Genomic DNA, 13,283 nt, shown 5'->3' on the forward strand with positions numbered 1-13,283 from the left:
TTCAGTTTATTCATTGATTCCAAGGTTAGCACTGGAGATGCACTGGGGATGCTCCTGGAGATGCACTGGAGATGCACTGGAGATGCTCTGGGGATGCACTGGGGATGCTCCTGGAGATGCTCTGGGGATGCTCTGGGGATGCTCCTGGAGATGCACTGGAGATGCACTGGAGATGCTCTGGGGATGCACTGGGGATGCTCCTGGAGATGCTCTGGGGATGCTCTGGGGATGCACTGGAGATGCACTGGGGATGCTCTGGAGATGCTCTGGGGATGCACTGGGGATGCTCCTGGAGATGCACTGGGGATGCTCCTGGAGATGCACTGGGGATGCTCCTGGAGATGCACTGGAGATGCACTGGAGATGCTCTGGGGATGCTCCTGGAGATGCACTGGGGATGCTCCTGGAGATGCACTGGGGATGCACTGGAGATGCACTGGAGATGCACTGGGGATGCTCTGGGGATGCTCTGGGGATGCTCTGGGGATGCACCGGAGATGCACTGGAGATGCACTGGAGATGCACTGGAGATGCACTGGGGATGCACTGGAGATGCACTGGAGATGCACTGGAGATGCACTGGGGATGCTCTGGGGATGCACCGGAGATGCTCTGGGGATGCACTGGAGATGCACTGGAGATGCACTGGAGATTCACTAGAGATGGACTGGGGATGCTCCTGGAGATGCAGCGTCTCATTTTCGAGTGGGTCCTCACAAATAGTGACAAACACTATAAAGATTATTTTAAAAAGTATCTATACTAAATAAATACTCAACATATGAACACAAGGACACGCACGCACACAGCCATGCACATTTCAACGAGTGTTACACAGGCACAGGATGATCAGACGTCCCTTTGTAAAATAGATGCAGGCCTACGCACATTTACGCACCCATCCAGTACATATTTATACATATGTACGTGTATATATATATATATATATATATATATATATACACATATGTGTATATATATATATATATATACACATATGTGTATATATATATATATATATATATACACATATGTGTGTATATATATATATACACATATGTGTGTATATATATGTATATATATATATATACACATATGTGTGTGTGTGTAAATATATTTATATTATATACATATATATATATACACATATGTGTGTGTGTAAATATATTTATATAATATACATATATACAGTATGTGTGTGTGTGTATGTAGATAAATGTATATATGTATGTACATGTAAGTATGCATATATATATAAATACACATCCCTATATATAAATATATATACGTCTAAATACATGAAGCTCTATACATACAGCTGCACCATGTGTGAGTGCACGCTGATGAATCCATCAGCCTGCCCAGGCCACTGTACAATCACGCACACAAACATACGCACGCACGCACAGACACACACATGCACATGCGCGCGGCAGTTCAAAGCTGCATCATTGCGGCCCTGCTGGTCGTCCTCTGTGACCTCCACTCATTCTTTCCTGCGTCTCTTCTTTGTGGCTGCTCCCTGGGCTGTAACATGCCACTGTGTTGTGTTCACCGCGCCGGGCCTCCCCATTCATTCACTGAGTTCCAATAACTGTTAAGCCCCTGCACACGTGTGGCCAGACGTGCTGCGAGCTGTGCTGCCTCGTAATCTTTCTTCCCGCGGACGCAAACAATGAGACGTCTCGAGTTTTTACCTGGATTCAGGCTTTTCTTTTCTTTTTGTTGTTTGCTTTTTTCTTTTTTTCTTTCCAGGTGGCGGAAACTCCTTCTCCAGAAACCACTCCTAATGCCCTGAAGGAGTGCTGCGGGGAGGGAGGGGTCTAATGTTTGCTGATTATACTTCTTTTTATCCAGTGGGTGTGGTGGAGCTCACGTGCCTGCCTACAATATCCAAGCTTCTTTTTCTGGAAGTGTCTTTTTTTTTTTTTTTTTTTTTTTTTTTTTTTTTCCAAACTCCTGATTTAAACAATGAGGGATGTGAGTTTGATGCTGGCGTTCCTCGACGCTCTCACCCTATTGGACTTTGCTTGTTTGTTTATTTGTGTCTGCAACGGTCCTGGCGGGCTGCGTGGCAGCTGGTAATCCACTCCAGCTCTGCCGGCAGGGGGGTGGGGGGGGTCCCACATTATGCCCTCCTTATAAGGGCAAAACTCACTCGTGGACTTTTTTTGACACGTGAATGTAAAGCTGTGGGTTGGCTGCTTGCTAACCTCAGCTTTGCTCACTCTGGAAAAGATGACTATTATAATAATAATAATAATCATAATATTATTATAATTATTAATTTTATTTATTTTTATTCAATTTATTTGATAGTTATAATAATTATAATTTTGATAAGAATCCATCCATCAATCCATTTTCAATACCCGCGTCCTCTCAGGGTTGCAGGGTTTTATAGAGCGCTTTTCCTCAAAGTCCACAAAGAAACTTTACAGAAGCAGGTTCAAAGGTATCAGATTAAAGTTTGCAATTAAAACAAAAAATACTGAATACTGAAAATATACAAACAGACAAATCAAATACAGAGTGTAGTAAATTAAGCCAACACTAGAAGTTTAATATCAATTGTAATTAAAAATAAACAAGTACGTTTTAGTACAAAACGTTAACTCTAGTAACTATAGCTAAAATATGTATAATGTATTAATAATACTAATTAGTAATACTCACATCGTCCTCCCAGTCCAGGGTTGGGCAAACCTTTTGAAGCCTCGCCGTATTGAGCTCTTTACTGAAATGACAATATGGATGAAATACAGCTATTTTATGACTCACTGGCTATTATTTTAATTTCTTCAAGTTTGGAAGGCCGGATTTAAAAGCTTAACGAGCCGCATATGGCCCCCGGGCCGTAGTTTGCCCATGCTTGGCGTAGTCACTCCTGGTGCACGTGAACCTGCACGCACTGCCGGCCGGTGCAGAAAATACACACACACGCACACACACACACACACACACACTGATCCTTTTGTTGTGCGTCTGCAGAGTACACAAACACACGTGCTAAAACACACACACACACACACGCTGGGAGCTGAAAGGTCGGTGCTGGGTCCACAAGGGTCGCTGTGCTCCCAGACGGGGACCTGTGCGTGTCCGACACCTGACCTCGGAAACGCAACACAACACAACTGCAGAGATGCAAATAGGAACAATTGGCGAGTCGCATGACTCGCAAAATTTGAGCGGGCTTTTTCTTTCTTTTCTTTTTCTTTGCGGTGCGTCGAGCCAAAACATCTTGAGCGCGATGCGGCTAAATGCATGCAGCTGCAGCTCCGCCTGGCAGGCAGAGATGCAGCTGCAGCTCCTCCAGCAACTCAAACATCTGCCTCATCCATCTTGCCAACCTCCAATCTAAATAGTTTTTAAGCTTTTGGATTCCAGACACAAGCCTCACTCTCAGTTGTGGGAGGATGAGGAAGGAACGGTGAGCTGGATCTGCTGCTGCTGCTGCTGCTGCTGCTGCTGCTGCAGGGAGCCTCGGTGTGGATGTTGCAGGAGCAGCCGTTTGAAAGCCTTTTCCCCATTGGAGAGGGACGGAGGGACAACAACACACAGGAGGCTTTTCTGAGTGAAAGAAAGGAGGAGTGACGCCTCCTGTGTCCCTCAAACCGTCTTTGGCCAGAGATCAGTTCAACACCGCAGTGCATCTCGGCCCCCACGAGCCAATGGGAGGCCTGGCGCTGCTGCCATGTGACTCAGATGGCGGTAACAAAAACTCCAAATGGTCCACTTTGAATATGGGTCAGATGGTTCTGACCATTTTCTTTTACTAGGGTGCACAGGTGAAAGAAATCCTGTCTATCTATGATAATTATGTTGTTGCACTTGACTACGATGACGTGTCTAAACTGAACATCCATCAGTCCTCCACATCCACTCTGTGAACGAGCATCCGTATAAAGTGAATCCGTCCCCGATTCAACTTGTACAAAATTTAGATTTTTCTATTTTTTGCTGATCCGTCAGGCTCCTCCCACTGTTCACATGTTCAACCTGCTTTGTTTTATTTCTTCTTGGTCATCACCAACGCTGAGTACTTAATAAGGCCATGAAGGAATTACAATTATTTTCATTTTTCCATAGATGTTCTGTTATTTGAACAACATTCTTCAGCGTGTCTTTCTAGAACTAGTTTCACTGCAGACATACATACATATACTGTACAACTGGTATCGGTGTCGTGGTAGATTAGAGTACTCAACCCCAGTATCGGTACCGATACCCGATGCTGGTATCGGTAGCAGTGCATCCATAGTGTCGGTTATTTTAACCTTGGCAGCCCACCACTTCTGAGGCTCCTTCCCCTTCACCGCCAGTGTAGCTGAATTAAAAACCCCGACCACACCAGTTTTTAAAATACCAGATTGTAATAATAAATCAGCGACCCCTCCCTCCCTCCTGGGCGTCACATGGGTTCAGGGTGTCACCAGTTGCTGGGGATTTACAGCTGAGCCGTGAGCAGCGCCGCTGCCTTCTAATTGGCCATGATTGATTGAGCGGTTGGGCTCAGATGTCTCTGGATGAGTTTCTCCAGGGTTTGGTTTCTGCGGAGGAAGCTGCTGCTCCGTCAGAAGTAACTCAGGACAGACGGACGGACAGACGGGCTTCAGCAGGCCCGGTGGCGGAACAATGAAGCGCTTCTCGCAGCTGCCGGAGTGCGGCTCACCGCCCAAATAAGGTCACGCATTTCTGTTGCATGTCACGGTGATTGTTTTTTGTTTACTTCTGTTTTGTATTTTAATGAAAGGCAACGTGGTCGTGTGTCAGTGCAGCCACTGTCCCAGTTTCTGCTCGGGTCGCCTCGTCCCCTGGATGACTCCTCTGCTCCGAACATGTCAGAGTCTGCCGAGGTATCAGCGGCAGCGTGAAGGGTTTTGGCTCGCTTCAACTCAAAGAAATCAAACCTTTTGTCTGTGTGGAAGTCGACAGTTCTGGTTACGGGCGTCGGCTAGAAGCTCTCTGGAGTTTCTCAAGGAAAAACACTGACTTTTACGGCTCCCCGACTTTCCTCATTAAAGACTCCTCTTAAGGTGATGTGATCAGCATCACGCGACCCAACACGGTCCACAAATGCGGAAACTTCATCCCTTTTACCTCATTTGCTGTAAACCAAACCCTCAGCCTCAACCTCAGCTATGAAGACGGTGGGTTTCATGTGAGACTTTTAGGGAGAAGTATTAAGAGGAAGAAAAATGTTCTCTTCGGTCTCACTGTGTGTGCAGTGGACGCTCTGGACTTTCTCACTCCTCCACAAAACTCAGGGAAAAAAAGCTTTCCTCTTCATAAGCTTTGAAACATCTTGTTTGTTTTTTTCCGTTCTTATTCTATAAATGTTTTATTTTACTTTTTTAATTAAAAAAAATGTTCTTCTCTTTGCGCTATGTTGTTGCCGTAATTATGCAATTTTCCCCTACGTGGGATTAGTATATAGGCATTCCATTCTACTCTATTCTTCTCTGCCTTCACCTCCTCCAGCGAGCTGATGTTAATTACCCTCCCCCCCCACCTGCATTAAAGGTGCTGACAGCTCCCTCACGGCTGCATCGTTTTCCGTGAATAACACGTCAGTGTGTTTCTGTGCCACCTCTGACTCACTCGCGGCTCTGTTTGCAGGCTTCAACGGCTGCTGCTGTTAATGCTGCTGCTGCTCGGCCTTCACACTGTTCCTCTTGTTGCTCGCAGCCTCTAACGGTCGTGGCTGACGGTCGGCGGCGACGTCGCCTCACCTTCTCCGGCACATGAAGCCCCTGCAGAGTGACGGAGCTCCGCTCGCCTGTCAAGTGGACTCTGTTCACTCTGTTCGTTCACACCAGCGAGTCATTTTCCGTTTCCGCCGCTCCGTCTGCGCTCGATCTGTTTTCCTTGGCACGGCCGTCGGCTCTGAGGTGTGTTTGTGTTGACCTCGTAACCTCCCTGCGCACGGCCAGTTTTTCGCTCTTCAGACACATCGTAAAGGAAAAGTCGGTAGCCTCCGCTGGCTCTGTGCCAGCTGCAGTGGCGGCCTGCTTGAATTCTGCGCACGCATTTGGCAGCCAATCAGAAGTGAGTCAGCGTGCACGTCCGTCTGCGTTCTTATTGGTTTATTTGAAAAAAACAAAACAAAAAAAAACCCCAGCAACTTGAAGTGGGTAAAAGTTCTCTGGTGGGCACGCAGGGACTGTTTTACTTTTCTTATCGTGACCTTGTGACCTTCAGTGACCTCGTGTTTGGAGGCACTTCACGGCTCACGTGCGCCTGACTGAGGCAGTCGTCCATGGCCTATATTGTTTTATGATTGTTTCCTGTTTTTACTGCCCTTTTGCCTCGTGTTTGAACTGGTGTGCGCGGCACGAAGGGTCGAGCACGAGTCTACAGAGTTTACCGTATGTGATGGAGGGAACCTCGGACTTTGTTAAACTTGTGTTCATTGGAGAAAAAGTAAATTATACATTTTGCTTTTCAGTTTGTACACGTCATTCAATCATTTCAACACAGGTAAGGAATTCCAAAAAGAACAACCACAAAAGAATCCACAGTCTCTCCCATTGCTCCACTTAAAAATCCAACCAATAAAAAAAAAAGGGGGCGATAGTTAGAATTTCAATATAGAGTAAGTACATAAAAAAAAAACAAGTACATATAGAGCAATACATTAAATTTGTCAATTAGTATAAACTTGCTCCATGTGCGTCCCTCTTTCATTCATAGCTTCTCCTGCAGACTGTGTCTTATTGTAGAGTGCTAATTGCTGCCATTTAAAAAATATCTAATAAGAAATACAAAAAAATATATAAAATAAAGACAATTAGCTGCACACGTGTATAACTCTTAAACAGAGCAATGGGTACCAACCTCAGACTTTAAAGCATTAAGTACAAATGTCAACATGTCAACATCTTGATTGACGCTCCCGCATGTGAATGGGGGGGGGGGGGGGTGGGGGTTGTCAGGAAGTGACCCGGGCTGCTGCTAAAAAGTTTAGCATGGATGCTGAGGCTGCTGCCCTTCAGCTGCTGCTGCGTCTCAAGGTTCTTGATGCTTTTCTCTGTCCAAAAGAGGTTTTCACTTTATAAAAACATTTTTTTTAATCCGCTTTTTCCAAAGGGGACGTGTGAAATAAATCCATTAAATGTCTGAAATATTTAAAGTGTGCGTGGGTGCGTGCGAGCGTGTGTGTTTTACTTCCTCTCTCCACTTCAGCCCGCTACCGTGGCTGCTCACTGAGTCGGCTGGGCACTCCTAATGGAAAACTGAACCCACTTCCTGTTGGGTCCATTTCACCAGCGTGTCTTTTCCCTGTGAGTCAGCAGGAATGTGAGGAATGACCTGAGTGTGATTCCTGCTCCTTTCCCACCCGACTCTCATTTGCCCATTTTTAGGCATATCCAAGCTCAGCTGCCCCCCCACCCTCTTTTTTTCTTAAAAAAAACAAAAAAAAACACTTTATTTTTGTCTTCGTCCTTGTTAATTCCTCTCCTATTCTTCTCCTCTCACCTCTTTGCCCTCCGTCCTCTTCCCACGTCATTTTTTTTTTTTAAGTGGGCTCAGCACTTTAAAATTTCCACAAATTACAGCGTGCAGAGGAGCCCCTCGTGAGTTACGGCAGCTTGGGAAGTTTTTTTTTTCTGTCAAACCACAACGTGGTCTCAAAACCGCTGGCCCTCTTCATCTTGTTAGGACCCCCCCTCCCCCCAACCCCCTTCTCGCCCTTCATCCCCCCCCTCAGGCCCAGCAGGAAAGGCACATCAATTCCTCCCAAGCCTTTCAACTCCAGCTAGGGGTTGGCATGCAACTGTTCCTGTCTCCATTGTGCAGGTTTTAACCGGCGTGGCAGGGGGGTGGTGGTGGTAGGGGTGTGTGTGTGTGTGGGGGGGGGGGGGGGGGGCTTCAGGTGTGTGCCTGTGCATGAAGTGTATAGGGAGAGCCGGCGAGGGGAGGGGCTTATCTCAGCGTGTGCTGACAGGATCCCACCGTTCGCCAACTTCATTCTGCCCTGTGTGTGTGTGTGTGTGTGTGTGTTTTAATACACTCTTTGATTCACATTTAGCCTGAACAATTAATTCATTAATTTTGTATTACGGTCAATGGGGTAAAATGCTTTTTGGGCTGTTTTGGGTTTTTGGCTGCAGTACCTCAATGTACCACTGGGATGAAATTGCAGTGCCTCTATATTGCCAGTCTGGTCAATTTTTATAATACATCCAATTGGTCAGACACCAAAACCAAGTCATAATAAGTTGCTTTTAGGCGCCTGAACACAACTTTAAAAAGTCGATATGTGAATGTTAGTTTAGCCTATTAGCTTAACCGACGCAAACTTCAAACCTTCTCGGCAATGCATAAATACTATTCAACACAACTGCAGCTTACCAACCAGTGAGAAGTCAGTAACCAGGTACAAAATGAAATGTGGTTGGAGTCAAGTGGCATAATTCACACACAACAGAACTCTGAAAACTGCCTGCGGAGAATCAACTCCTTAGCCAACAGTCGCTCGGGGGCTAGCGGAGCTCACGGCTCACTGGCTGTTTGAAAGAGGCCAGGTGGGTCCAGCCACCTGAATTAGAATGAGCCAGAGAAGATGAAGAAGCAACTGCTGCTGCTGCTGCTGCCACTGTTGCCTGCTTGTGGGCTCCTGGCTCAGGTGGCGGCTGTCTGCTCACATCAGTGAAGTCGGATCACTTGTCGTCACCAGCCCATAATAAATCCTCCCGGTCAACACCGGTGACCCCGTCGCTCCCCCGTCTGTCCAAAGCGAGAGGTAAGGGTTTAAAGGGATGTGCTGTGCTCGTGCGCGCAGGAAGAAAAAAAGAAAGAAAGAAAGAAAGAAAAAAAGTTGTTTCAGCTGATTTTCCTCTCAACACTGTCTGGGATTGACCTCCCGGCCGTAGCTTCTGCTAACACCGGTAGCAGGAGTCCTGATAGAAGTCTGATAGAAGTCATCCAAGAAGCTTGGCTCATGCAGTGGTTCGCTTTTACTGTGTCTGAGATATAACTGTTGAAAAACCAGTGGAAATATTATTTTAACCCAGAATGGACGCTAGTGTGTGTGTGTGTGTGTGTGTGTGTGTGTGTGTGTGTGTGTGTGTGTGTGTGTGTGGATCTCCCTCTCTTTTTGGAACTGGGCCAATCAAGTCATCGCTCATGGATGAGTCAATGGAGCTCCTGCTGTTCCTCACAACTATTTATTTTTTTTTTTAAATGAGATGTTGATTTTTTTTCAGCTGACTAGTTTTGACCCCCGAATTAACTCTTATTCATCCGTCTGAATGTCCAGCTTTGGTCCTGAAAAAAGCAAAGTATAGAAATAGTCGTTAATATTTGGCTGTTTGTTAATCGTGTCACATTTTTTTTTCATTCTTCCAAATCTTATTTTCGTTTTGTTTCCCGTGCAGCTGGATGGAACAGTGGACCTGGACGAGAGGCGCCTCATCCGTTCAGCCCTGCGGGAGCTGAGGAGGAGGGAGATCGAGGACATGGAGGCGGCTCTGGCCAGCAAGAGGTTCCGTCCCACCAGGCAGCAGCAGCAGCAGGAGGACAAGGAGAACCATCACAGGTGAGGTCCAGTGCTGCACCTGCCTGGTGCGAACCGGAGACGCTGGGATGAACGGCAAAAACAAGCGCTCTGAATCAGCGTTTCTCAGCTCCTGTCTGCGGGAAGGGAGGCGACTCTGGAAAAAGACTCACGTGGGGAAAACGCAGGAAAAGTTGCAGCCGCGTCAACAGTTTTCCACTCGCAAAAACCACTTTTCTATGAAATAATCTCCACTCGTGGCAAATTAACCGTCAGCAGTTTGGTCACCGGCAGGCACAGAGAACTTTTTCCGTGCCTGTTTAAAGTCTTCTCATAAACACTCGAAGCACGTTTTTTCCTCACTGCGGACGTTTTGATGCAACGTCCGCGGTGCTGACGGCTCAGCTCTGAGGGCCTCCTGGTCCCTTTGTCTGTAAACAGGCTTCTGCTGACAAACCGAATATGAAAGTGACTCCGCGGGGGGGGGGGGGTTGGAACTCAATATCAGCTTGTTGTTAGTGTAAACGTTGCCGTGTGTATCGTGCAAAAAATTCACCTGACTGACAAAAACAATAACGTGTCTCTGAGCCGTCGGTCGATTTGCTGGGAAGGACAAAAGTCCGTCCTTCACTTCTGATGTGAAGCGTGTGTTTGTGTGTGTGTTGGAGAGGCATAATCCTGGGAATCAGTGTCTCTTTGTGATGTCACAAAGGGGGCAACGGTTCTGCGCCACTGGAGTGAAGGTTGAAAAATGTAGGAGTGTGTCAGCGTGCAGGTTGTAATTACAACCCTGAGAGTTTTAACTGCGCATGTGGAGGGAATTGATGAAACTTTTACTGGAAAACGACATTTTGATTTTCCTGTTGAACGACTTCCAGAGTCCCGAGTCCCAATCAGCAGATGGTCAGACAGGATTTCAAGTTCCCACCGCATCACAGATAATTTTTAAGGCCCAGTCAATCAATGCGATCGTCTCAAAGCATTTTTGTAAAATCAGGTAAAAGCAATTTTTATTGATTTTTAAGGAACATACAAAAGAAAAGGAACAGAAAAAGAACAAAGTGCAGGTTCATAATACACAGATTGTTTTAAGTTTTGCGTGTATGTCCATGGCATGTCATAGAACTAAGATTATACCGTGCAAACCAACATGAGTCCTAATACTAAGAAATCTGGTCCACAAAATCCAGAGCACAACTTTAAATGCTGCTGTGTGTGTGTGTGTGTGTGTGTGTGTGTGTGTGTGTGTGTGTGTGTGTGTGTGTGTGTGTGTGTGTGTGTGTGTGTGTGTGTGTGTGTGTGTGTGTGTGTGTGTCCTTTGTCCCCTCGAGGTCACACACTAACTGTCCGTCCGTTCGTCCATCTGATGGCTGCTCCGTCCTGTGCTGTGCCTCCCAGTGGTGTCACATGTCTCTAAAAAACTGTCTGGAGAGAAAACTGAGATGTGAGATTGTAGCATAGGACTAGGTGTTAGCATCCCTCTATCGCTTACCTAAGACTCTGTGGGATGATGATGAGGATGAGCATCCTAGGATCACTGCCTAGATGCCATCACTCACTTGATGGCCCAGCTGGAGTCCTTCCTCCTTACCCAGAGCCACTGACTCCCTCTCTCCGCCGCCCTGGAGAGCTCTTTGATGGCCTGTCCATGAGCCTTCACTCCCAGCTGTTGGAACAGCCTGGATGTTGAGGTGGCTACAAATCCTCTACAGCTCGATGGTGCACACGTGTTTGAGCGAGGTTGACCACAGCACAAGGTCTGAAGGCCTTAAGTTGGTCAGCGCAAGCCCTGCTGGGAAGCAGAGCCTCCGGTCGAGGACTGCAACCAGCTTCCAGTCGCGTGCGCCACTGAGCCGCCCCGCATCCGGTCTTGAGGTGTTGGGGTTGGCTTGCCCGTCACCTTCTCGGACGAATCATAGCAACTGATGAAAGTGTTTAAAGCCGACGATGGACTCAAAGGAACCAGGCTGTAGGTTTGTCCCCCCCTTGACAGGTTTCGGCGGAGCTTCCGCCTTCCTCAGAAGTGTCACACACATCACCAAGTAACACAAACCCCTTGTCTGAACAAAAGAAAGACACAAACCTATGAAAACTGAAGACATAATCAACACAATCGAACAAGCATGAGGATGTTTTCAGTGGGAGTGGCTCCTCTCATGGCATCTTCTCTTCTTTTTCTTTTTTGTCAACCAAAAAACTGGGCACTATCCAACTGTTGGCCGCTTCCTCACACACCACGGCAGCAGGATGCGTCCCGTGGTGCCAAGATAAAATGACCAGTTTGTCAAAGTGCCGCAATCGTCAACAAGTGCGAGAGCGACACCGAGTCAGTGTGTCAGTTGCCGGAAACAAATGTCTTAAATGTGAGAATGTCGCTTTGCAACGTGACTGTGGGAATCCAGGAATATCGATGAAAGGCCCAGTGTGGATGTAGTTATGCAAAGTAAAAAGAACAAAACAAACATGAAGAAGAAGAGGAAGAAGAGATGTTTATGGTTTTGTGACAGCTGCTATAAAAAAAAGATGTGTAATCTAGTAAGATATCAGAAAACATTTGCATTCATTTCCAAAACTGTGGCATGCAGATCTTGTTTGTCTTCATCACCAAATAAAATGAATTCATCCCGTCCTGCTGGTGAAGCTCTCTCTCACAAAATATCACGCAGTGAATTTACAAAGTCCAAGGTGCATGATAACACACCCAGGAACACCTGCCCGTCTCTCCTGCAGGTCAGAGTCCAGTGAGAAGTTGGACGTCCTGTCTCAGAAGCTGCAGTCCATCAAGGACATTGATGAACTCACCAGAATGGTGAGTGACCACACGTTAAACACAACCTGCCCTTCATGCCTGTTCATGCCACGAGTATTAATGTGTGTGTGTGTGTGTGTGAGAAGCTCCGGGCTGCCAGCGAGTACGAGGAGAGGAAAATCATCCGTGCAGCCATCCGGCAAATCAGAGATGAGCAGCAGCAAGGTGCAACATTTTATTTCATTCATTGAGTTAAAACAAAAACTATTGAAACACGAACACAAACGTTCCCAACTGCAGAATAAGAGGGAGCAGAAAGAATAATCTCAAGGTGAGCCAAGTGCAGGCTTCCCACACTAGTGTTTTTCCAACACGGCCAGATGAGTCGGAAGGTGATGATCACAGAATCAGGTGTGCAAGAAAGCGTAGATGAATTATTGTGGTAAAAAAAAAAAGTTCCCAAAGTTAAACAAGCAAACAAAAAGAAGCTAAAAGGCCACAGTGGACTGTCATCATCAAGTCAGGTAGACAGAAAGACAGACACCCAGGTAGACACCCAGGTAGACAGTCAGGTAGACAGACAGGTAGACAGACAGACAGACAGTCAGTCAGGTAGACAGTCAGATAGACAGAAAGACAGACACCCAGGAAGACAGTCAGGTAGACAGACAGACAGACAGGTAGTCAGTCAGATAGACAGTCAGGTAGACAGACAGATAGACAGAAAGACAGACACCCAGGTAGACAATCAGTCAGGTAGACAGTCAGTCAAGTAGACACACAGGCAGACAGACAGACAGGCAGTCAGTCTGTTAGACAGACAGGCAGACAGTCAGGTAGACAGGTAGTCAGGTAGACAGTCAATCTGATAGACAGACAAGGCAGACAGACAGGTAAGACGGTCAGTCTGGTTCTCAGAGTCTCAGTGGAACCTCTACCTGCTGCTGGATCAGATAGTTGGATTCCTGCCATTCCTCACTGCAGCTGACTGGCCTGGTGAGGCCCCCTGTCAGTGCTAGTGCTAGTGGGGGC

At 46.7% G+C, this 13,283-nt stretch overlaps 1 protein-coding gene across 3 annotated transcripts in view; it reads left to right on the forward strand.

The window, feature by feature from the left end:
- The window catches only part of smtnb (smoothelin b), a 64,428-nt gene that overhangs the window by 10,629 nt on the left and 40,516 nt on the right, over positions 1–13,283 (forward strand). For all 3 annotated transcript variants that reach the window (XM_076025954.1, XM_076025955.1, XM_076025956.1), the window contains exons 2-4: positions 9,384–9,544; positions 12,233–12,311; positions 12,398–12,476. In XM_076025954.1, coding sequence (XP_075882069.1) covers positions 9,384–9,544; positions 12,233–12,311; positions 12,398–12,476 — 319 coding nt within the window. The remainder of the gene's footprint in view (positions 1–9,383; positions 9,545–12,232; positions 12,312–12,397; positions 12,477–13,283) is intronic.

The sequence above is a fragment of the Nelusetta ayraudi genome, unplaced genomic scaffold, assembly GCF_046127955.1.
Source record: "Nelusetta ayraudi isolate G7.1 ecotype Tasmania unplaced genomic scaffold, CSIRO-AGI_Nayr_v1 ptg000018l, whole genome shotgun sequence".
NCBI classification, from domain to species: Eukaryota; Metazoa; Chordata; class Actinopteri; order Tetraodontiformes; family Monacanthidae; genus Nelusetta; species Nelusetta ayraudi.